This window comes from Lycorma delicatula, chromosome 7 (assembly GCF_047948215.1).
Source record: "Lycorma delicatula isolate Av1 chromosome 7, ASM4794821v1, whole genome shotgun sequence".
NCBI lineage: Eukaryota > Metazoa > Arthropoda > Insecta > Hemiptera > Fulgoridae > Lycorma > Lycorma delicatula.
In genome coordinates, this window is record NC_134461.1 from 89,614,723 (window position 1) to 89,641,195 (window position 26,473).

Sequence of the window (26,473 nt, forward strand, 5' to 3'; positions counted from 1 at the left end):
TTATCATTTTCTAATGAAAATGACTACTGAGGCATGTCTAAAAAGTAAACAATAATTTATCTGTTATTACTATCAACACCTGCATTTTCTTTTATTTTTTTTTATCCAAAGTGTATTAAATATTTACAAAATAAATAAACTATTATTATTCTAATAGAAGCTACCAAACTGAAAAAAACAAAAACAAATGCATTGGATACAGCATAATGAAAATTTAAAAAAATAAAGACAAGATTTTTTTCAACATACTCAGCATAAACAAATAAATATCCATTTTAGTATTATAATATTATAAAAATAAAAATAATTATTTTAAATAAATTTATTTTTTAAAAATCAAATAAAATTATGTTAAATCTTGAAAATTATTTTTTCTTACTCTTTTCACAGAACTTTGCTTCATTTTTGATTTCATTCACTTCTGTTTATTGAAAAAAAGGCTTAGCTTTATTTTGAAAACAGTATATATTTATAATTTTGTTCTACACTTCAAGAGGGTTATGGGTTTTCCATGGATCTTCTGCTGGGTTGCAACAGCGCAAAAATGTGTAAAAAACTGAAAATCTAATCTATGATTAATTCATACTCAAAATCCACTTTTAAAAATATATCTAGTTTACAATTTGCAGATTTATCTAGTTATTTTATTGTGAATGTACCATGGTTGTGAATACCATGTACTTGACTTCGTTACTTCATCTTTGAAGGCCCTGGATTGGAATTCAAGTCAGGCATGGAATATTTCATGTGCTACAAAATTTCATTATGTAATCTCATATGCAAGTTTTCAGCTTTATCTGATAAATTGAACATCCATAAAAAAAAGAAAATAACTTCCATATTTGAATAATTATTTAAATATTCATATTCAACTTAATACATTTCCTTTTATATTTTATAATGGCTGGTGTGAATTGAAATGATTATTTTCTATTGTACTATGAATTTTTTAAGTTTGATATGGTGAATGATTCATTTTATTATCTCGCTCATATTGGTACATATGTTATCACTTATGCTGAAAGGAAGACATTTTATGATAAATATTTTTTTATAAAACACATGACTTCAACAACTCTGATAACCTACATTATCGCTATCTTAAAATTCAATTTACAAAGTGCAGTAAAAGTAGTATCATGATTCATTACTGTTTTTTATAGTTTTTCTTGGAAGTTGTAACTTGTTTTTGATTTCGATTTAAACATTTGTTTTTTTAAGATTATTATTCATAGTTTTATTTGTAATCTTAACCTTTACAAGGGCAGGAATTATATTACAGTTATACTTTTAACAAACTTAAATAAAAGAAGTAGGTTCTTTATTTGAATTGAGAATTTGAAATCATAGGATAAAAAATTAATACACATCTCACCTTTAGAGAACATTAGCTCACATTCATTAAGTGTCTTATGTTGTTTCTATTAATTAATTTTTATTTTTATCTATCAGAGTAAATAGATGATAGATGTTTATGTATTCCAGAGAGCCTTAGTCGTGGAATTAGTCTCTTCACATTGTTCCACTTTTCTTAAAAATTTTCACTTTTCATCAAGCTACAAGTTTCTTGCTTTTGTTATTTTTTGCAAGCTGTTTTTAAGAATTGCTTTACAAGAAATTTTCCAGGATTTAAATAAAAGTAAAAATTGTAGAATAAACTTTAAATTGGTAAAATAATTTCAAAAAATCTACATTAAAAAATATATTTTTGTCTGTTCTTTAAAATCTGATTTTTGAAGTCAATTGCAAATTAAATGAAAGTTTTGGTGGTTGAAATTTATTTATTTGATATCACTTTTGGGGATTCAAACAGTCAAAATTAATGCAATTTTTACAATTGCACCAATTACAGCAGTTTTATTACAATTTAAATAAAACTAAGCGGCCCATTTTAGTTACCAACTTCTCAAAATCAAAAATCTAAAATTGTTTAAAACTAATTGAATGATGGATATCAAATTAAATTGCTTGATGAACTAACATTAAATAAGTATACATTTAAAAAATATATTTATTAAAAATAACAATGAGAACATTAAGAATTGTTTTTTTTTTAATTTGAATATCCCTTTATAAAACCATTAAGTATGAAGATTTATGTTAATAATGATTTAAATAAATTAAAATTTAGTCATTAGAAATTATTGAGAGAAAGATTATTTCTTTTGAAATCGTTACTAAAAAAAGCAAATGAAAAAATATGTATTAAAAATTTTGTCTAGAAATCAAAAAGAAAAAAGGATTCATCCATTTTCAACTGATTGTTGTTTTGCTTTAATTAAGAGGTTATTAGAATGTTAATTAACACCAGCATTAGAATGTAAAGGATGACCTGCACAGCTTGATTTTAATTATTGATTTAATTTCAATATTTTTATGTTTATATAATATTTTTATATTCTAATTATTATTATTATTTAATATTTTTGTTATTAAATATTATTTGTTGTTTTTATAATCTTTGAAATTATTAAAACAACTGATAAGCTGTATTGATTATAAAATCAGTACAGGATAAGCTGAATGAGTACAACTTATTTAGTATATAAGTAGTGTTTTTAATCGATAAATCTTTTGTTAATAATAGTAATAAAAATAAAATGGGAACTGAAGTAAATCAGCAGTTTCCAGAGAATAGATGGACTATTAGTGAGAGAATAGACCAACTCAAAAATGTGACTAAATTACAAGGTAAGTTATTTGTAAACAATAATGTGCTTATTAATTATATATTTTTTTATTGAAGATATAGTTCAGTATTTTTTAGTAAATAAACTTATTAATTTAGTAGGCTAAAGTGTTTTCAACATTTTAAGTGTTGTCAACATCCCATTTTTCATGTCAGTTTCTTTTTTGATCTCTGTCATTAGATAATACAACTGTCAGTTCTTCATGCATGATTAACTGTATGTTAATACTGCAGAGCTAACAAACATTAATTATAGTAATGTATAATTATTATAATAACTTGTAGTATGAATAATATTATCAACCAAATGAAGTAGTGGTCAATATGCTTGCTTGACTGTTTGTAAGTTCATTTACTAAACTTGCAAGATTTGTCACAAAAATAAAAAAGAGATGTTTCTATTATCAGTCATTGCTATCATTATAAAAATAGTATATAGTGAATAGTTTAACGATACATGTTCTCATTAAGATTATATCCCATGCTTTTGAGAGTGACATTATGTTGTAAGCATATTTATATTAAATTTTATTATATGACACTAGCACTTATAGTATTTTGGATGTTAACTGATCTTGTTTGATAAAATTTTCTTTTACTTTCCCAGTTGTAGTGATATGTACTGTTGTACATATAGCTTAGTTAAAAAAATAAATAAATAAAATGGTCTTGGTTTGGAGCCTTAAGGAGATATAAAAAAATTAATTTACATAAAAAGTAAGTAATTTGTGCAAAAGTTTTTATTTCCATTTAAAGTTCATTACATATGTATAAAGTTCATATGTATAAGTTCATTACATATATTTAAAGTTACATATGTATATATTTTTGGAGTATACATATGTATATATATATATATACATATTTTCTCCCATTTACAGTTTTTGCACTAGTTAAGAGACATTTATGTGGATGTACAAACATACATTGGGCCGTATTTGGTCTTGTAACTCTGGACCCCCATTGACTGATTTTCTTCAAATCTTGTGTAGACAGGAGTTACCTTCAGGTGAAAAATATATTACATTTTTGCAAAAGCTGTGAAAAGAGGAGGTTGTTTTGGCTGAGACAAAACTTCAATTTTTTACTGGAGCACTTAAGCAAAAAGGTTTCTTACAAAAGTTCAAGATTTTTTATCAATAAGTGTGTATGTGTGTGTGAGTGTGCGAGCATACGTGTGTGCGACTACATAATTCATATGTAGTTAAATAATTTGTTAATAGTATTAATATCTGTTTCTGATGAAGTAATTTATGTTAAGAAAAAATAAACAAATACTGAGCAATTAATACAGTTCAATGAGTTACGATTTGTAATGTGCAAGTCAAGAATATTTATGGTTAGTGTTGAAAAATGTCAGAATTGTACTTAAATCATTTTTATCAACAATTTTTTTATAAACAAATCTTATATTATTACAATGTCAGTCGATTTTTTATTTCTCTTCCTTATCTTTTTTTTGTATTTTATTCCTCTCTCTTTGAATACTTTATGTTACTCTTTCTCAAATCTTTCTCATTTAATTCTTATAGGAACTATCAGACTATAGGACTATGTACTAATTGACCAGCTTTCTTAATTTGGCTTTGTAACTTTCCCATTCAGTTTGTTTGTTAGGGTTGGATCCATACATAACAACTTCCAATACTTTTTATCGGAATGGGAAAGCAAGGATAGTTAGAGAATTTGTATCTACATATTGCACAACTGGACAAAAGTTCCTGGCTGGTGTGTCTTTATTTTACTGGGCAGGAATTATTTATTTACTGGTGGTTATTTATTTTATTTTGTTTTATTGACAGAAGTATATGCTGTGTTCTCTTTTTTTGGGGTATAAGATGCAGAGAAATTTATATACTACACTTTATTAGCATGCACAAATTATTGTAACTATTTTCTTCTGCATTTAGAAAAATTTTAATAACTTTAGGAAAACATATTATTGGTGTGCGAAAAAAAAATTGGATTAACATATATTTAACTTCTTTATTTTTTCTAGATAGAGCTGCACTACAGTGTCAGGCTAAAGCTATAAATACTTATAAAAAGCAAATGGAGAAAATAAAAAAATTAATAAAAGAAAATGAAAACTTAAGGAAAACACTTGATGTAAATGTGAAAGGTGATGATTTGAGAAGAAGAACAACAATGAGAAAAAACAATGCCTATAAATTAGCATATCAATATAAACCAACAGAGGTTATAATAATATATATTCATATTTTCTCCCATTTACAGTTTTTACACTAGTTAAAAACTGTTTAAACTGACATTATTTCATCTTAGTACTTAATTAATTACTTTTTTACAGTTTTTTCCAGAATGTACATTCTTAGTATTTGTCACAGACATGTTAATTATGCTTTCATAAACAGTTGACTTTTAATTTGAACACTAATAATTTGACGTTTTCCCTTGATCTCTTAACTTTTGTAATTAATAAGAATTATCAAATATTATAAAATAATCTCAATAATTAAAACATTTTGTTGTTAATTCAAAGAAAGTTTTTTGTACAGATAAAAAAATTTCAAAATCATTTAAAGAAAAAGCATTCAGCTAAAGAGATGTCCCCAAGATACTGTTTCCTGCAACAGTCACAGCTTGCTAGTAAAGAAACATAAATATGTGGTAAATGACACACATATTATTATAATTTCCCTTCTTGGCAAGATGTGGATTACTTGAAAATTCAGAGCAATTCCTTAAATAACTTCATGGAAATTTTAATTTAATTAACTAATTGTTTTAAAGAATTCAGAAGCTTATTCAGCTTCCACCAATCTTGGGAACAGGAAAATCATCCCTTATTTTTTAACCATATTATTAGATTAATTTTGAATTTACCATCTTTTTTCAGTAATACATTGATTTCGATTAATTTTCCGTCTGCAGCTGGTATAACACATCAAATCAGATTTTTTAATATTTGTAGGCTAACATTCTAAGCTTGATTTATTTATATAAATTTAAAAAACCGTAAAGCAGTTTTCTATTTTTTAACAGATGCTCAGTGTCCATCTGTTCTGATGACAGTGGACATCTGTTAATGGACAAAAGCTTCCTTTCAAATATTCTCAGTTAATTCTGAATGAATGGTTTTATAAATATAAAAAATACATATCTGTATTGCTGGTATACAGTTACATTTACTGCTGGTACAACAGTATACAGTTACATTTCATGTGAACCCCCACAAGTAAAAATCATTGCGTATAAAATTAGTCAAATGATCTGTCTATGCTACTGGTATTTCATAATACTTAATCCATCGTATAAGCTGCTCAGAAGCTTTCTTGTAAATAGACTAAATTGTGGTGGTGCTCCATTATTCTAAAGCACAGTTCTTAAAGTCACAGCTGCAAACAGTGCAGATTCAAAAATATAATTACAGAAGTCTGTTTTATTCTATTAAACACTAGTCATTTATAAAATAAATGCGAAAGAATTAAAATATTAAACAACAGGTACATTTTCTTGCTTTATTTAATTTTGTTCATTTATTCGTGGCGTTCATAATAAATTAGCAGTAAACACCTCAGAACTGAATTTAGCAAATATAAAACAGTTAAAGAACTTCCTTAGCCAAATGGGCATATCTTGGTTTCCTTCTCACTTTTAAAGTAAGTAGTACAGCTGTTAATTAACAAATTATTACACAAGAAAGGAATTTAATAAAATTGCAAAAATAAAATTGTCTAAAAAACTTAGAGCATCTTTTCATAACTCAGTAGTAGTGCATTTTAAATATAGGCCTATAAAAGTGATGTAAACTGTGTTGTACAATTGATAAAAATATTGTTTACCAGATTACAGCCTTTGAGCAAGTATAGGTTAGAATTATTGGTATAAGGGTAAAAAAAGATTAAATATATTCGTCCTAAAGTGTGGTTCTCATTATACACATCATAATAATAATTTTAATGATTTCTGCCAGAAGTCAGTAACTTAGGATGATATTAACAAATGAAAAGTGATTCTACTCAGAATAATAGTTTGATTTCCTTCAAAAAAATTTAACTAATTGTTTTCAAAGTATTTACTTCATACCTTTTCAAAGTTAAACTTTTTCAATGTTTTTCTATATACTTTAGGGCACTGTAAAATTTCTGTACTACTACCTAAAAAAGATAATTTCCTTGATTATATGTTATCATGAAAGTGATTTTATTGGATATTCATTATTTTGAAAATGATGCAACATATTATAATATACTAAATGTTAAATATTGTTCACTATTTTACATTGAGTAAATGGTTAAGAATTTTAAATTAAATAATTCTTTTTTTCTGAATACTCTATAATTTGTATTTATTTGCTTAATTATTCTTGTTCATTTTTTATTACAGTATATAATTGAAAATATATCAAGTGTCATATTTAATAAAAAAAAAAAATTGGATTTGTTAAGATATGAAAAACGGGAAATGGAAAAAACTCTCTTTACTTTAAAGGTATTAATGAAAAGTGCAGTTTTAATAGTGTTACTTTAATAAAAGTTAAATTACATTAACCATTAAGATAATAATGTACAGTAATAAAGTAAGACAGTAAAAGTACAATATAAGAAGTCAAAAGTATGGGAGTCACTTCATTAAATGTAACACTGACAGCTAGCATTTTACTTTTATTTCATGCCATTCAACTTAATCCAGAGCTCAGCTGTTAATATGTTATGATTTTAACTACTTTATTCCTTAAGCAGCAGTAGAGTAGTTGTGTAATTTTTCATTATTGGTATATTACGATTGTCACCAGTATGTTAAATTAGTTGATAATTAATTTGGTGTTCTGAATTTCTTTTATTAGGTTTTAATTTTAATTAAATAAAAATTTAAATGGTTATGACTTGACTATGGTTATTGTAAGCAAACGTCATTCATTACCCCTCATCACATTCTTGAAAAAAGTTGAAATCATCATCAGGATCATTAGATAAGGGATCATTAAATAAGGGTGTAAAGGGCCCTACATTTTATTTAAAAACTCAAAAATAGATATAACATGAAACATTAAAACAAAATGTACAATAATAAAAGTAATAACGATGTTATTACTTTTATTATTTTTTTGCAATTAAATAAAAGTAAATTTTATAAATAAAATGTATAAAAATTTATAAAATGTAATTTTATAAAATGTAATAAATATTGTAGAATGTAAAGCAATTAATTTTTTATTAAGTTTCAATAAATACTCAAGATAGAGAGTTTGAAGCTACAATCTCAAAAATTTTAAATATAAATCCAATAGGATTGAAACATAAAATAACTACGTTGTACAGAAACCAAATTGGAAAGTAAATAACAAATTAAATATAAAAAAATACTATTTGACTATTGTCATAGAGGAAATAATCGACAATAGAATCGTCCAAAATACAGCAACCAGTTAATATGACGATTAAGAACAAAAGCACATCTGACTAGAGGAAGACAGATAATAAACCAGACATTCAGGTTCATCGGCATAACCAGTCAGATGAGCCTGTAAAGAGAGAGATTGCTTTGGAGTCCCCTATGGAGACTCTGAAGCCTTTTACATCTGAGGTGGTCTCATCAAAATCAAAGAGACCACCTAAAACCACAAGAGGGTCCTGTTTCCTTCTTGATTGAGACTGTGACTGGTGCGACTTCTGTCGTGGGAGTCTACCTAGTTGCCTCCTCTCAATCAGCGCCTAGACCAGACTCAGTGCCATGCTCATCTACTGCTTCGATGGTTTCCCACTTTTTCTTCTACTTGTTTAGCCTCCAGAGCCATCATAAGGTATTACTTCAGAGGATGAATGAGGATGATATGTATGAATGTAAATGAAATGTAGTCTTGTACAGTCTCAGGTTGATCATTCCTGAGTTGAAATGGAGTTCTTGTTGCGAGAGGATGTGCCTTATCGCTTCGAGGTTTTGATTATGTTTTTGGATTGGATGTTTGGCAAGTACAATGATTTGGCTGGTGGTGATATTTTAACCACATATGACTTACATAGTGGAGGAAAAGAACAAGCCATGGTAGGAAACTGCTGACAGGGTCGCCACCATGCATAGGCTGGTGAGGCAAAGCTGAAGAGGGGTCAGGTGGTAGTGGAACAAGGCCTAGCAGAAGTGTTGACAGGGGACACCAAAGATGTCCAGGGCAGGGTGTACACGGTGGAAGTGGACACTAGGGCTGGGGAGAGAGTAGTTGCAGAGGACTTATACAGAGCTGTAAAGAAAATGCAAGAGATTAATGAAGATTAGATATGGCTCAGTGGCGAACAAGGTAGGCGTACTTCTTAAGTTAGAGTACCATGGAAGGAGTGCTGGTAATAGGGTTGTGTATTGGACAAAGGGGTTGGGGACGGGGCGGCGAGTAAACAGCCATAGCAGCCGACGGAGCCAGTACAATTGTGATTAAGACGGAGGGGTCTACGTGTGCGGACCTCCTCAAAAACCAAAAATTGTGTGACTGTCAAAAATGGAGGTGGTGAAGATTCCTTGCTTATAAAATTGAGGGCCAACAAAGAAGAAGCTGTAGAGGTTCAGAAGATGTTGAGTAAATTAGAGGGTGTGAGTATTACATATGGGTCGCATAGGAGAGACCTCATTATCATTAAGGATATTGAGGAGGATGTAACAGAATTGGAGCTTCTAAACTTCATCAGTGATGCCATTGGTGACAATGGAAAAATTGAGGATAGGGTGACCACCTTATGTCACCGCCTTTGGTCAACTCATGCTGCCTTTGGTGGCACAAAGTGAGCCATAGTCGCGATGTCAGCAGTGTCGACGACGGCGTTAGTGGCCAGGAGAAGAATTCACGTAGGATGGATCCACTGCAGGGTCTCTCTGAGTACGGAGGAGCCACGGTGCTACAGGTGCTTCGAGGTGAGGCACATGGCTGCCAGATGCAGTGGCCTGCATCTGGTGGCCACTTGCTTGTCTTTCAGAATTCTGCTTAAAGATTTTTTTAAAACCCTTTTCTCCTGCTCCAGTTTTTCTTTTTCCAAAAATTAAAAATGTGTTTAGTTAATTTGTCCTTAATCATTCTATACATAAAATAACATTTTTTTTATATGTAAAATAAAATTAAATAACATTTTAATCCTCTTTCTGATTGTTTTTCTCCTTTCCTTAAGTTTTTTAACTTATAAATTTTTATTCATATTTTGGACCCTGAATTGTTTCCTAAAATTCTTTTTTCTATTTCATTGATTTTTTTCTGAATGTTTTGTAAAGTCTCTGCCCCATAAGCTTGTAAAGCTTATTTTTAGGCTTGTAAAAATATTATCTTGTAATTCTCGGTTTTGTATTTTTGGAAAGAAATTTCTTTTATTATGGGAATCGACTTATAAGGTCATTAGCAGCTATCATTACACTTTTTAAAACTAAAGAAAATCACCATTAGAATTGTCAGAGGAAGTGTGTATAGGTTCTCTACATCTACTAAAACACAAAATTAAACTTAACATAAAAACTATTCTATGCCCAGTTGTAAAAGGCATTCTTCATTCACCAGCAAACATAACAGAAATTTTTATTTCACCAAAGGAAAGCTTTATTGCTTTATTTCACAAATGGATTAGTAGCTGACATGAAGGTAATCAACTTACCTTACCTTACGTTACCTTACCCTACCTTACCTTGGAGGGGGGGGATGTAAAAAGGTCAATTCTGGGCTCAGATCTGTGAAATGTGAAGTAGACTGGGATCCTTCTCATGGAGCCACTGAATGACTCATTCCTGATAGTATATGTAGATGTTGCTGCCATAATAATCGTGTGGGATATGGAAGAAATTCAGATTGAAATAATCGCATGGGATATGGAAGAAATTCAGATTAAACTAAATCAGCTGTTGAGGAGCTTGGAAATATGAATAGAAGAACATTGACTGCAACTGGCTTCGAAGAAGGCTGAGATGTTTCTACTTGTCAAATGGCAAATCCCAACTAACATTTGAGCTGGATATTGGACACACTGAAAAGATGAAATGTGAAGAAGTGGTTGAGTACCTGAGAGTCAGACTTGACACAAAGCTGATATTTTGAAACCAAATCAGGTACACCACAACTAAAGCAGCAAAGACATTGATGGCACTAAACTACCTCACGACAAATATTGGTGGACTCATATAGAGTAGAAGAAGGTTACTAATCACTGTCACTCATTCCATACTACTTTTTGATAGCATAATATGGGAAATTCACATTACAGAAGGAAGCCTATAAGAGACACATAACATCAGTGCAGAGGAGGAAAGCGATGAGGATCGCATCATCTTACTATACAGTCCTGGAACTATCAACAATGGTAGTAGCAGAAGTGATCACAACTAATCTGCTAGCACTGAAGAGGAGCAACACCTATCTAAAGAGGACTGAAGCACTGAAGGAGCAACTCAGGTACAACGAGAGGAGGGTAGATGGACTGCCTGGCTGGTGGGGGACCTGGACAAATGGTACAAACAGAAATTCAGTAAGGTAACATCTGACACATCTCCTGTCTGATCACAGAAATTTTAATAAATATCTTTTTAAGATGGGCAAAACTAATAATCCTGGATGTCCATACTCAATGCAAGAGATAGTCCTGGATTGAAGTTTAACAGAACAAAATAAGCAAGAAAAAGCAGCAGGTGCATGAAATGGCAAATTGAAGGTCACTACCTTGAAGTAAACCAGTAAGTGGTTCAAAGGTGGATTAATTATCCATGAACAAAGGTCAGGTTTTTTAGTGGGTGGGAGTCCCATATACTGTGAACATCATCAGTTCCCTGATTGTGCATAAAGCATTTTCCTCTTCTATAATACTAGAAAAAAATAATATTGTTATTATCAATTGGTCAAAAACTTCTATAGTTAACTATTTTTTGGTTTAATACAATATACATAATGTTACAGGATCAGTTAATGGAATCTAAAGCTGCAAATAAGTTCCTTAAGAAGTTATGGAAAGAACAAGTTGTTTTAAATAAAATACAAAATATAACAGTTAAACAGGATGCAGCTATAACTGTGAAAAAAACATATGAAAACATGATAAAAATATTAAAAGAAGTATGTAGTTATAGTAGTTTTTATTAACTTATTATTATTTTCTAATATATTCCCATACCGTAACAAATTATAACTAATTACTTAAAAACTTAACGTAAGTTTTATGACTTTAAAAGTTGTAAAAATTGTGTAATTGACTTTTAAAATGAAAATTATCAACATACTAAATTACTAAACTAATATCATATTAAACATACTAAACTACCCCTTTACATACTAAACTAATGTCATGCTTGTATTTGAAATGTTTTGCATGCATCATAGTCATCAGAAAAAATTATGACAGATAGTGTAAAGCAGCAAATTGAGATACACTTCTTTCAGTATAAACAGTGCATTATGTACTGTCTCTTTATGTACAGTGTACATAATGCATTATGTACACTCTCTGTCCAGTAGACAGACTTTATTTTTTGTAAGTAAATAGATATTCAAAAACTAATTCTGACCATTCAAATGTTTCTGAGAGAACAATAACAAAGTACAATGGTCATGTTATATATCACTTTGTTCACAAAAAAGATAGTGTTCTAAAATACTATTAGACCCTAAAATATATATACGCTAGAAGTTTTTACAAGGTAAATTTTATAATAATTTTCTGAAATTTGGTAACATATCACTGTAAAGAAATTGAACTCTCTACTTTCTGAATGTCTGTATGTCCATAGGTATATTTCTTTTGTGAGTCTGTTAAAAAAAAATATTACAAAATTAACTTTTTAAATACTTCTACTGCAAATAACAGCTTGACTAAAAACAATTTTTATCAGTTTTTAAAAATATTTTAGCCTTTTAAGCTTTATTGGAATTAACCAAATAAAAAGTTGTAGGCATAAAGGGATTCAAAAAAATTGATGTGCTTGTTCATTGAGAATATTGGGCAGTTTCTATAGTTAAATGTTCATAATTTTTCAATTAATTATTTTTAATATAACATTTAATTTTTGATGGATAATCTTTTTTATATTAAACAAAACAATATTTTATTAATTTTAGGATGCTCAGTCATTTGATGAAATACTAATAAATCTTAAATCTGATAGATTGATACAATCAAAATGTATATTAAAAGCAACTGAAATGGGTCAAAATGCATCGGAAGATGTTGCAAACTTGTATGATGAATATAAAACACAGGAGGTTAATATTCTTTCATTAATGAGAAAAATGGATATCACCGCTAAAAATATCAAAGCAGACCTAGAACAAGTCACAGCTAATTGTAAATTTGTCATCAGAACTGAGGTAAGATTGAAATAGTTAAAACATTTCTATTATCTCATGAATATCTCTTGTACTTATCCTCCTAAATCTTAACACTAGGTTATCAACCTAGGTTAGTATTAAATTAAGTAGTTAGTGTTAAATTACCAACAATATCATAAATATGTAAAAAGATTACATAAAAAATGATTAGGTTCTTGTATGTCATTCTGACTTACCTTCTTTAAAGTATTTCCTTGCCCTATCAATACATTGCTGTCAGTGTTTTCTATCACTTGAATGATTCTGGAAACTGTGTATGTGAAGTAGGTCAAGGTCTAGTATTAAAATTCTCTTTTCTCTTCTATTGTGTCAGAAACAGAATTTGCTGTTTCAGCAAATTGCTGTTTCTGCTGAAACAGAGTTTGCTGTATAAACAGCAAATATTGTTAAACTTACGCAGATGTTGAGAGCACAAAGTCTATATGTTTGAAATGATATTCAAATAGTTAAATTCCTTTAACTAAATGGTTTAGCCTTCTGATTCAAGCATAAAAGTCTGAGTAGGAGTAAAAGGCAGAAATTGAATGGTTTTCATTAGACATGATGATCAGGGTCCCTGGAAAACTGTACATAGCTATTTTGAGAAAAATATGAGGCAATATACTTTCTCATTACCAAATTATTAACTGGAACTTTTTATGACAAAGTAGGAGTTATTGAAAAATTACTGTAGCTATTAATTCCAGTTGATGAAGCCGCCAATGAAAGTGACTTACAAATTTGCATTATAACTGCAATTGATCTATAACAATGAGGGGAAAATGCCCTCAAGATAACAAAGGAGATTCATGATACTTTTTAGCATAAGCAGGAAAAAGGCTTCTGGGATGACTAAAGTAAAAACATTAACACCGCAAAAAGTTTTAGAAAACTTGGGCCACCACATTTGTCAAGTTTTCACCATTTGCTTACCAAGTGTTAGTCTGAAAGACTGTCTTCTTAAGGTTCTCTACAAGCGAGACTAGCTTGATCCATCCCCCCTCATCATATTTATATATATATATATATATATATATATATATATATATCTTTAAAAAAAAGGTAAGGGCAAAAAATAAAAAAAAATAAATACCCCACCCATTCTAACTAATCTGCTAATTTAATAAAAATAAAAAATAAATAAGAAATACAAAAAATAAATACAAAATAAAGTACAAAAATAAGTGGGCAAATCAATTATATAAAGGGAAGGCAGTATAAAACATGATCAGATATATTAAGGAGTAAACTTAAAAGTCTAAATTATAAAATAAATTATTAAATATAATTTTTATATTAATTATCAGTTCTAAAACTATACATATACAAAATATTTTGGAAGCTACATGGAGCACTGTAAAATGGAACTATATGATTGTAATAAAAACTGTTACATTATTAATTTCTGTTTGTTAAAACAGATCTGTAAAACAAATCTATTAAGATGTTTTTTATTTATTATTAATAATTGGTTTTATTTTTTCTGGTTGATGAAATTATAATGAATAATTTTGTAAAAAAAATTAAATTTTATTTCTGATTGGTTAAGTAATTCCAGGTTTTATTATAAAATCATAGTTTGAAGTACTACTTGTTTATTTTTTAAGAGTGTTACTCGATTTGGTTCAGCTCAACATGATGATGATGATGATGACGATGGTCAACATGAAGAAGCTTTAGCAGAAGCAAAAGTAAATAGTGATTTATCTGAATTAGAAGAATCACTTCAAAAGATTAAAGTTGCAACAGAAGTTTTAACTATTGATGAAGTATATCCAAGGTATATATTTCTAAAATAAGGAAATTAATATAAACATGTGCTTAATTGTTTGCTTCACCACTAGTAAATTTTTCTATTCTTACTTAATATTTATGTATTTTCATAAATTTTAACTTTGTCTACTGACACTATGCTTTACCCAATCTAATAATAATAAATGTAATAATGAAAAGATAAGACTTATCTAGGATAAGGTAAATAATATGAGCAGAGATGATTTAATAATGATAATTTATCACAAGATGTTTAGTTATAGAAAATTGTTCTGTAGCAGGTTACAAATGGACTTCTATTTCCTTGTGTTTCTGTAGGGTTTTTTATATTTTACATGCATAAATATTGATCTATATTGTGCAATAATTCATGAACTCATCCTATCTATAACACATTTATTAAAACTGTCATAAACAGTTATCAATGATAAGTCTAGTTAGACTTTGCTGAACGTTCTTATTATTACTATTCTCTCAGTTATTATTCATTTCTAACGGTTCAATAACTTCTACTTAACTCCGATTACCACATGTTACATGTTTGTATAATATATCTGAGAATTGTTTGATTTAATGTAATTTCTATTTATAGATTTTATATGAATAGGTATTATATCTAAATATTAATTTATTTCATGGTGGTTTTTTATGGCAGCATTTTTTTCAGTTTGTTTTTCTGCCACTTTAGGGTTATAGGGTTATTTACAAAACTGATATATATATTTTAGAATTAGTGCATTTCAACCAACCTGATAGCTTACACTAGGATTGCATAATGATTATTATAAATTTTTAATTTTGGTGGTCATTTTGAAGACAACCTGAAGGCAGATCCCAGCCATTCGTGTATTTTTTAATCCTCTAATGTCGCTTAATCATAATCAGAGACAAAAATGGTTCACACAGATGCACACATATATACTGAACTCAAATTGTTTGTTCACTGAAAATATAAAAATTTCATTATAACTCAATCTCAAAACCAGTTAAGAGCTTTCTAGCATTTTTATTACTGTACAAAAAAAAATTCTGTGTAATGGTGGTGCTTCTACATATGTTAAAGTGTAAATTAGTTTGTCAGTAATTTTTTTTTTCTTGATTTTGAAGATGAAAATAAAAACTTTGAAAATAATGGCAAATAATTTTTGGTGAACTCAATAATTTAAAAAAATCCCTTTATACACTTCAAACCTTTCTTTGGTACCACACCACAGGAATAAAAATACACACAATATGCATGCAAAAAAAGTGTGAAAATGTTTTCCCACTTTGTCATGAAGAACCTAATTACTTAGTCAAGAAGTTCATTTATGTTGAACAACTCAGATGGTTTTCCACATAAAGACCTAAGGTATTTATGTAATAAAAAAAATCAATACTTTGATTCAGTGTTTAAATATTACCTTGATTTTTATTTAATTACTTTTTAAAAGAAAAAACAATTAGTTTTCATGGAAGTTGTTTATACATAAGTCATTAAAATATTTTATTACTTCATTTAACTTGACGTACATTACAGAGCAGTAGTTTTCCCCCCCCAAATAATCATTCAAATATAACTTTTTAAATGAACTAGAATTCAAAATTTAATATAAATTTAAATTATAAATATAACAAAAATTATAAATTAATGTAAATTTTAAATAAAGATTAAAGACATTTATTGTTGTCTTTAAAAATTTTTATTTCATAGAGAATCTTTATTTTGTTTTATTAAGAGTAAAGATATTTTATATAATGATAAACATTTCCACTTTAATTGGTGGTTTCTACAATATCTCCTTGTACCATATGTTACTAAACTGCTATGTTTTATTATTAGTTTATTTATCAGTTCTCCTTTTTACAATGTACCAAATCTTTATTGGGCTCTTTGGAATTATAAACTTTTTAAATTACAAACTTAACCAAATTAAATAAATATGGTTTTCAGACACTATTGGCTATCTTCAATGACTTTTGCATTATTCTTAACTGATTTCAGCTGATTTTATTACTAGTAGTTTTTTTTTTTTTAACTTGACTTGTCTATATAACAAGGCAAAAACATAAATTGGTGTACTGTCAAAAGTTAATTTTAATCTGTTACTATTTTGCCTAGAGATATAATAAAAGTGTAATCAACTCATAATGAGTTTATTAATAAATTTCTAGAAATTTAACTGTAACTATTAATACATCTGCACTCTGACTGATTTTTCAGGCTTTAATTCTTTTTTCAGAATTGAACATCAAGTTTACATGAAAATTAAGATTTTGAAGCAACTTAATCTAAAAACAACACTGAGAAATCGTTTGTTAGATCATCGCAACCAGCTTGAATCATTATTAGAAAATTTGCAACATACTATGTTGTCTACAACTGACTGGTAAACTTTATTTTCGTATTCTAATGTAACTGATATACAGTCTTAATATTTAAGTGTGACTTTTATAAGTTAATTACTTACTAAAGACTTACAAAATGATTTGAATGATAATTTTTTAATCTGACTGTCTCAATGAATTCACAAACCAACCCTGAGTTAAGTATAAAATTCCTACTTCTTAATTACCATTAAATATTGTGACTTTTTTAAGATTCTTCTTTTTTTTAGGGATCATGGTATGTAACACACATTGTTTCTCGAAAATAGAATGTTTGTTATTGAAAAATTAGAAATGCATGGTTACATAATACAGAGAATAAGAATAATAGCTTCTTATTCTCTGTATTATGTATTGACAAGTTGGGACAACTTGTCATTCACAGAAAAATGCAATGAGAGGATTGACAACCTCAATTACATGGGGGTATTCATTTTCTATGGGAATGGGAAAGTGTTACAGAAATCCTTCTGTGTTCTCTATGGCATGTATTGTTGTCCATCAACAAACATAATCTTGCACTTTAAGGTTGCCCTGAAAACATACCATTGAAATTGTTGGAAACAGCATTGGGAAACTTCCTCAGTTTGGATATGAACGAAAATGAAAGTTGACATAACACAAACTGCCAATTCAGCTCTCCACTGTTAAAAAAATTATTGCAGAGCTATGTTGGAAAAGATCTAAGTTACTGATAATTGCAGTCGACATTCAGTAAAAATTAATAATGAATGTGAATAGGATCTGCAAATGTGAAAATGAACAGATATCATAGATAATAAATCTAATTTACTGTGTTGCCGTTACTTCCAAACGGAAGGTTGGATTTCTGCTGCTTATTGCTTATGAGCCTTTAGTCCTAGACAAAATTGGTGAGTGCCTCAGAATCTACTTTAATGCTGTAGTTTATGAAAGAAAAGTTGAAAGGAGATTTCAAGAACAATTCTAGTGTTCTATACATCCAAGACTAGTTGAGGAAAGTTTGATAGCATCCAACATCCTAGGAGATTTTCATCTTGCAGAAGTAAACAGCTGAACCAAAACCCAGATCTTAACCAAAACTAAATTGAATTTTGACATATCATTCAATGGAATTTTTGTTATCAATAAAGTTTTGAGCTGCATCCTATTATACTAATGACAGTGATATCCTAAGATGTTCAAAAACAAAATTTTCAAATATTTTAAAAGTTTAATCTGTAAAACTAATAAATAATTAACAAACCCGTTCTGTTTAGAAAATTAAGATACAAATTTTCATCATGCATTTGACATGACTTTTGTACTTTTGACGCAACTTTTATACTGTAAAAGGCCTAACATTTCTTGTTAATTCAAAAATAGTTGAGTACGATTCAAAATCCCTTCCCATAAAACAGCTACATTATTAATAAAAACATGCACTGTCCTTTTGATGATAGAAAATTCTAACTTGTTTCAAATTGGTGATAACTTAAGACTAAATTTACATCAGAAGTTATTCAACTACTTATTCTACTTGAGGAAATTTTTAAGGCGTTTGCCGAAAACCCAAAGTAAATATTTTACTAGGGAAATCTAAATTTCTCCAAATGCAACTGTCACTATTCTCTTTGGATAAGTCTACTGTCTGCCTAAGTGACAATGCTGCTTTAAGTGAGCTTTTTACAGGGTTGATCAAATTCCAAACTAGTTTTCAACTATTGACAAGACTTAATAGCCCTGTTCTGAGGGTCTTGGTTTTGATTACTCTTGAAAAGGAGACATATGGCTGGCCTCCACGAATTTCTCCTATTTATTACATTCTTGTAAGGAAAGTTTTTTCTAGGCTTGGATCTTAGTATCACTTTTTCTTCCCTTCAAGTGACAGTTAATTTTTCAATTGGCAATGTTTTCACTCTCTATAAGAGAATGGTGTAGCAAAGGATGGAGAAGTCATTGGGTTTGGCTTTTCTTCAAGTTTGTTTTTCCTGGGCTTAGAGAGCTCCAGGAAATTGTAATAAAAATTATACCATAATAGAATTCAAGGATTTATGTAACTAAACAATCAAATGCAAATTACCGTTGGTTATTTAATGGGTTTTTAACAAAGAAAATTCCAAAAATTGATTGTGAAATTCTGCAACATCTTTCAATTGCTTTGCTCAGTGTAAATTGGAAACTTTCTTATGGTACAGACTTCTTCTGTATGAGCTGCAATTAAGAAAAATGGACTTTGTGTAACTACTTTATTTAACCTCTTAACCATCTGCTACCAGTTGTTTGAAGCCCTATCACAGATCTAAATTTGACAGTTCTGTAAATGCCACCAACCACTAGTGTGGTACCACACTTCTGTTGCTATCAGTATAAACAAATTAAAGGATTAAAGAATCACTCCAGCACAGCAAGTGCATGGAGTCACAGCTAAAATACTACTTAGTTAATCCTGTTTTCTAGAGCACATGTTTCATACTAAGTGATAGATAATTGTTTTCACACTCTGGGTTGCAGCTCCAGTTTGAAACATTACAAGATTTGTGTATGGTAAGTTTGAGATGTGTGAATTTTTTTATGTATTTAGTGAGGATGAGAGTTTTGAGAGTTACAGCAACTCTCAAAAGCTGAGATCCCTAAGAAGAGGGTTTTAAAATTATAATAAACTGGAAAGCAATTAGAAACAATACTAGTAAAAGTCTCAAACTAGCAATAGGATATTAAATAAGATATGTATCAGATAGAATAAATAAGTTAATAATTAATTGTTGGTGTTATACAAATATATTGCGGTTGTGTATGTTGTGCTTTTAAATCTACTTTTATTGAGATTAATAGTTGAAAATCAGTACAAATTATTCTGAATGATTTTATGTAGTTAGAAGTTAAATCTTCTCTGCTTAGTTTAATAAAAAATGCTGGAAAAAGTAAAATTTTTTTTGTAATAGAAATTGAAATTAATAATTTTTTTTAAATTTGTGTTAAGACTTTAGTGTGACATCACCAGTTTTTTCTCTTTTTCTTCCTACATAAAAATGGCTATCTGCTTTTTTTATGTGTTAACATACAGAAAATAGTATATGTTAACATAAACATAGTATTTGTACATATTTGTATACAAATGTATATTGTACACACATGATTGTTGTACCCCTTTTCAAGATCTTTCTCTAGTACCCTGCAGAGAGCTGACAACAGTACCTCATTTAGATAAAGGCTACAGTATCACACTGATAATTTTTGATAATGTCTTAAAATCATTTAGTAGATGTTTGTAAGCTTATAAGAAAATTTGTGTGATTGATCTGAGATTGGTTTTATTATTTTTTAAAAGATAGTTTTGTTAAATTCTATCAAAAGCAGTTTAATTAAAATTAGTTCTGGTTTCTGGTTAATATGAAAGATATTAGGTTAAAGTTCTTTAACTTTACATAGTATAATCCATGTATGATTTTTATTTAATTTTACTGTTTGGAAGGATTTTTTAATGTAACCAAATTGTATAATAAAAAATTAATTTCAAAACATCTAAGTAATCTGTGGCAGTCCTCAGTGGCTGGTACTAGTGAATTCACACTGGTACCAGCTGATGTTATCACTGGCAGTTTTTTTGACTAGACACATATTAAAAGTGTAGTCAAAAGACTAATAAAAACATCGAATTTTTTTTTTTGATAAGTGAATTCCAATTCAGCTTTAGAAATCGAGGAAAAAATAAGTAAAAAAACTTGTAATGTTACAAGTTTACAAAAATAATTTTTTTTAATTTGGTGGTTTTTGCATTAATTCAATAAATTAACTAACAGTTAATTCACAATCAAATAACAATTATGTATCAATTATGTGAATATATTGTTTGTTAATGTATATCTAGAAAATTTTATAATTATTTTAATTACCGAAAGGTTTAGAGAAGAAAAAGCAAGGCTTATATCTGAAGCTGAGAAGACAGAAAAACAATGTTCTGAAACAAAAAAAGCAATAGAGAAAACTGGTGAATTATTATTAGGGATTCGTTGGGCATTGCTATCCCTCAGTCGTAAACTGGATAGAGTGGATACAGCTAGTAATTTTAAAATTCTACTATCAGATCTTGAAGATTGCTCACCTCAAGGAGTACTTGCAACATTGCCACCACCTGAAGTCGATCGTAAGTGAAAATCTTTTATTAACTTTATTATAAAGAATAACATCAGTGCTGCTTAACTGTTGGAGAAAATTTTTTTTCCATCACATTATGAAGGTAAATTAATTCAATGACAAATGATTAAGTCAGTTCTGTTACAGATATACTATAAAAACTTAGGCAAAAATTAGAATAATACTGAAAGCTACTCTAGTTAGAAATTATAGGTAAATTCCAGTCAAAAACTTTGACTGAAAATAAATAGAAAGAAATTGAGAAAGCAATGAACCATTAAAATAAAAGATGAAAATAAGATCTGTGTAATGTAGTAGTAATCTGCTACTTAAATAGTATTCTTTATCTTTATGGCACATATGTCACAGATTACCTTAACTTCCATCTAAATAACTAGCCATTCCTTAAATTTTGCAGCTTATCTATATGTTTCATCACAAAGTGTAATGCAATGAAAATACTTTAAAGGATATTTCTTTTAAAACAATAAAAATCATGGCAAATTTTCAAAATTGATATGTGGATGTGAAATCATGAGCTTGAACCCAGTTAGAGAATGGGAAGAGCCTTCTTCATAAGAGATACAAATCACTTCTGCAGTGATAGATTGTACTTGATTAGGAAACCTGTTTAGTTTTAGGACAAATAGAACTGTTTGTTTAGCAATTGTTAGTTTTTTTTTTCAAATTTATTGTGCCTGTACATTTTGTATTGTTCAGATGAGATCTTTGTTTTTAAGTACTACATGCAAAATTTAAATATTGTGAATGTCATTGTTCCTGACCTGCATCTATAAGATAATTTACTAAGAATGATTCTCATGTGTTTCAATACGTTCTCTGTTCTGATCCTATCTGGGTAGATATCTGGGTAGATTTTGCCCAGTATTAGTATGTTACTAATTAAAGAAAATTAATTCAAAGTTTCTAAAAAGATATTCAAAATGTTTTTTAAAATAATATTTAAATGTGCTTCTGAATGATATTTTAGAAGCAATTATTTAGCTTTTTAGTTGGTGGTATTTTACATAGCGCTACTGCAAATTGAATATGATTGAGTTGGTTAGTAACTCCATAAGTATTAGCTGTTAACTTTCTTTTCTTTAATCATCACTAAGCTAAAAGCTTACTGAGATGGTGACTTCTGTGTTAAGTATAAAATCTGTATTTTGTACTTAATATCCTTTAATATTTATATACTGTGCTTATGAGGTGATTTGCAAACATTGATGTATTTCTGAATGAATGTGAACCCACAGATTGAGGTACATGCATTTCTTAGAAGAATAAATGAAGTTGTAGTTTTTGCTAAGTGCCATGGGTGTATTTAAACCATTTAATATGTATAAAAAAAAAACCTGCATATTTTTGCTGTCAATAAATAATCATAAATAAAGTGGTGATTCTGGTATCCTACTGGTTGTTGGGGTAGGGAGCTTTGCTTCCTTTCAGATTTTTACAAAAGGTAGCAAATTTTGATTTTCTAATATTTTTTTTTAGTAATTACAGAGAAATTGTTTTTTTTTATATACAGCTTTAAGTTTGGGAGTTGAGAGAAAGAGGATTATGAAATTTTATATTACCTGTTATTAAGTTTTAGATAATGCAAAACTGTAATCCTTATAGAGATATGTGGAAGTGGGGAAACTTAATTTTGCCATCAGTGGTTTAAAATGAGATAATACAAGTAGGATGATACCCAAAAATGCTTTAACTTTCCTCTTCAGTGAAATGAGGAGACATTGTAGCTAAGTTGCTTAAGGCGGTCATGAATTATAATGCCTGAATTATTTTTCTTTTTTTATAAGTGAATTCTGTTTCAGCTTCAGAAATCCAGGAAAAAATAAATAAAAAACTTGTAATGTTAGTAAGTAAAATAAGAACAACTGATTTTACATTAAATAATACAGATTATTTACAAAGCAAACATGAATTTGATGATAAAATAATAAATGAAAATGTTGTTAAACAAAAAGAAGATTTATATGAGTTAGGTGAGATAAAATTTCATTTTATTTTTTATAACTTGTTTATTAATTATAAAATAATCTTTAATCACTTTATTAAATATATGTACAAAGAAAAGGTTAGATAGTTTGGTGGAAATTCTTGGCACAGTTAATTTGAAATGCATAAATGTCTGAATGTTATATTTTATTTAGTAAACAAGATGTATGAAAAGTTTATAACTGTATTTTAATATATAATTTTTTTTATTTTAATGCTAAAGAAATTTCAGGTAAGATAAACAGAATCTTAACCAATGGCACCAATATAAATTCCATGTTCATTTTGAATTCATTGATCTTTTTTTTATTTTCAAACATAAGATTAACATATTTTCATATCAAATACTATGTAATCAAATTTTATTTATTTTCATATCTAATAAAATTTATTTCATATGAAAATCAAATGACAATTAGTGGTTAAGCAATACAGTAACATTGATTCAGTTAAACTGAACTGCTTGTATAGGTTATAAAATATGCTCATTCTGTTATGAAACAAATCTAAAAGTGGTTTTACTTTATAGAAGAGTTCCATAATTGCTTTCCCTGCTTCCAAATCTTTTAAAAAATGTTACTTTGCCAAAAATGGGAATAGTTTGGAACATGGTTATTTCCAAAATCATGTTATTTTTCAAGTTATTTGAAAAATAACTTGAAAAATAAATTAGTTAAAAAATTAAAAAAATGCTTTTTTGGTATGCTTTTCTGGTCTAGAAAGCATAATATAGACTTCAAAATCTTCACTATCAATATCTTTGCACTCCTGGATGTGAGTTTGGGAAAAATATTTGTTAGTTTGACATCTTTGCTGAAAATAAAAACAAAAATTAACCAATAATCAATAATTCCCTGTATGGTAGAAGGCTTTTAACCCTTAAAAGACAGTCATAAGTAAGAAATGTAGAAGATAGTGTAGTATATAGTATAGTACAGTACATAGAATTAGAAGTATATGGTAGATTTTAATATATATACATAATTATTTCTTTTACGCTTTCATTCAACCTATATCTTATGAAAGTAAAGTAAAACAATATATACTGAACGTCATAAACAGAAAATAAATGAATGATCATGTACAAAATAAAGGCTGGTGGCCATAAGCCATTATATGGCAGGTAAAGGGGACATGTAAATTGTTGTCTTTCCTAAGACCACACTGGTTCTAATGAAAACTGTTAATGTCTTTTTCATTTAATACGCTATTTATAAAATAATTATTAAAGTAATTAAAAATATTATTAAAAAGTTACAATACTACCTTCATGATTTCTCTGATGAGATTAAAAACACTATTATTAAAAAGAATCAAAAACTGCAGTTACTTTGACAGGTTTGACCTCTAGGGAGGTGGGGGTGTAGAGCAACTAATTATTCTAACAGGTTATGAAGCTACTGATTCTAAAGAAAGCAAATGTGGGTGATGCATCAATCTGTCTCTTCAAAAGGCTGAGACAGTGTGCTATATCCTCCACAGAATTGAAAAAAAAACACCATGGATGACTTTTTGAATATCCATTTTCTGCACTCTTAATGTTTTCCATTAATAGGTACTCAAAAATTTGCTTTACTCCAAGTGATTGCTTAACTTAAAATAAATATCTGCATAGCTATTATTAGTCTTTAATATTAACACAAAAACATGTCTGTTTTTTTCATTTTATTAATTTCAAAATAATTTAAATAACAATGTAATCAGAAAATAAATCCAGTAGTGCTTTTGCACTATTTCACCATATTACCCAGCTGAATTGTACAAGAAGATTATTAGTGTAGTCAGCATATTCACTTTACATAAAATCAGAGGCTTATTACACGATTTCTGATTTAATGTTATTTAAATTTTACTTTATTACACAATAGAGGCTGATTATGGTTGAATAAAATTATTAGTCAGGTAGATGTTTAGGTAAATTACTTTTTTTAGCACACCTACATTGTTCTGATCAGATGTATAAAATGTTTCTATATATTCACCTGATAGTGATTTTATAGTTTGAATTTAAGTAAAAACTACCTTACCAACTTGGTGTAGAATATTCTTATCACTGTAATTTTAAATTGTAACTGTTGCTTAATCTGTCAATTGATAGCTATCCTTCAATTCTTTTTTTTTAAATTTGTTTACAGCAATGACAGAAATGTTAGAAGAATTAAGTACAACAGAGGATCCACTAGTTCCTACAAGATCAGCAATTAAAAATCAAAGCTTGAAGATTGTTGAAATTCTTGGTGCAGAACATCCTGAATTAACAAAACCAAAAGCACGAACATATAAAACATCTAGAAGGAAAAAAAGAACTTAAAATTTTAATCATGAATAATATAGTGTTATAGGCCAAAAAATGGTTGTTTGTTTAATGCATGATAATTCCTAACAAGGTTCTGTTTATATGGATTTTGTTTTACTTGCTTTAAAATTAAAATTAATAAAAATAATTACATAATATTTTTTGAATAAATATTATTTGTTCTTTAATGTATTAATTGTTATAATTCAGCTAAAATGGAGAGGAAAGGTTAGCAACAGTGGTATTATTCTATCAATTAGGATGAATAAAGAAAACCTAGAAATGCACAACTTAAGCCTTTCCTATGTGATTATCAGTACTTTTACCTCTTTTATTATAAAAGAAAATAAACTATTTGCTAAAGTACAAATTTACAAAAATTACTACAATTCAATCATCATGTTTTCTTGACTAACATGATGCAAGTGTTAAATATACAGGTTAAGTATACAGGTGTTAAATATATTGGCTGTAATCTCGGTTTACTTTTTGACACCAGTTTTAGTTTGCATTGGTTTTATCAATGGAAGACAATTATATAAACTGATTCATGAAGAAAAAGAACGTAACTTTCAGGATATATTCTGGTGAAAATAAACAGAAAGTTTATTTTTCAGAAACAGTTTCAGAAACACTTGTTAGCAAGTGTTGGTTGGGGAAAGATTTCACCCTGATTTTTGTGCCTTTGGTAAATTATTGTGTGGTAATTCTTATGTGCTTAACTGCACACAATAAATAAAGTAATTCAAGATTAGGGTGATTTCAGTAGGAAATCTGTAATCAACCATCCTCAATAATCTTCTTAGGTTAGGTTCTCCTTCTTCTTAGGCTGCAAATTATAAGTCTGCAATTTTATATTAGAAAGTTCTTGTCAAATTCTTGACTTGACCTTGGTCTTAAATAGTTGATAGTTGAAACAATAGCATAAAAGAAAGAGTTAAGGTTAATTAAAGTTGATTGATCT

General features: G+C 28.5%; 2 protein-coding genes across 4 annotated transcripts in view; one reads left to right on the forward strand and one right to left on the reverse strand.

The window, feature by feature from the left end:
- The first annotated feature begins 2,575 nt into the window (after positions 1-2,575).
- Positions 2,576-25,618, forward strand: LOC142328486 (uncharacterized). The gene is made up of 10 exons (XM_075372307.1): positions 2,576-2,691; positions 4,689-4,888; positions 7,040-7,144; positions 11,568-11,723; positions 12,723-12,971; positions 14,579-14,751; positions 16,967-17,113; positions 20,972-21,216; positions 23,030-23,200; positions 25,349-25,618. Exons 1-10 carry the CDS (start codon positions 2,601-2,603, stop codon positions 25,522-25,524), a joined length of 1,713 nt encoding a protein of 570 aa, XP_075228422.1. The 5' UTR covers positions 2,576-2,600; the 3' UTR covers positions 25,525-25,618.
- Positions 25,325-26,473, reverse strand: part of LOC142328487 (cytochrome P450 4C1-like) — a 93,691-nt gene continuing 92,542 nt past the window's right edge. For 2 of the 3 annotated variants that reach the window (XM_075372313.1, XM_075372308.1), the window contains one exon: positions 25,346-25,462. Coding sequence is in view for 1 of the 3 variants with exons in the window: in XM_075372312.1 (XP_075228427.1) it covers positions 25,422-25,462 (41 nt within the window). In the remaining 2 variants the exon portion in view is untranslated. Of the gene's footprint in view, positions 25,463-26,473 lie in introns of all 3 variants that reach the window. The other variant, XM_075372312.1, reaches the window with a different exon arrangement.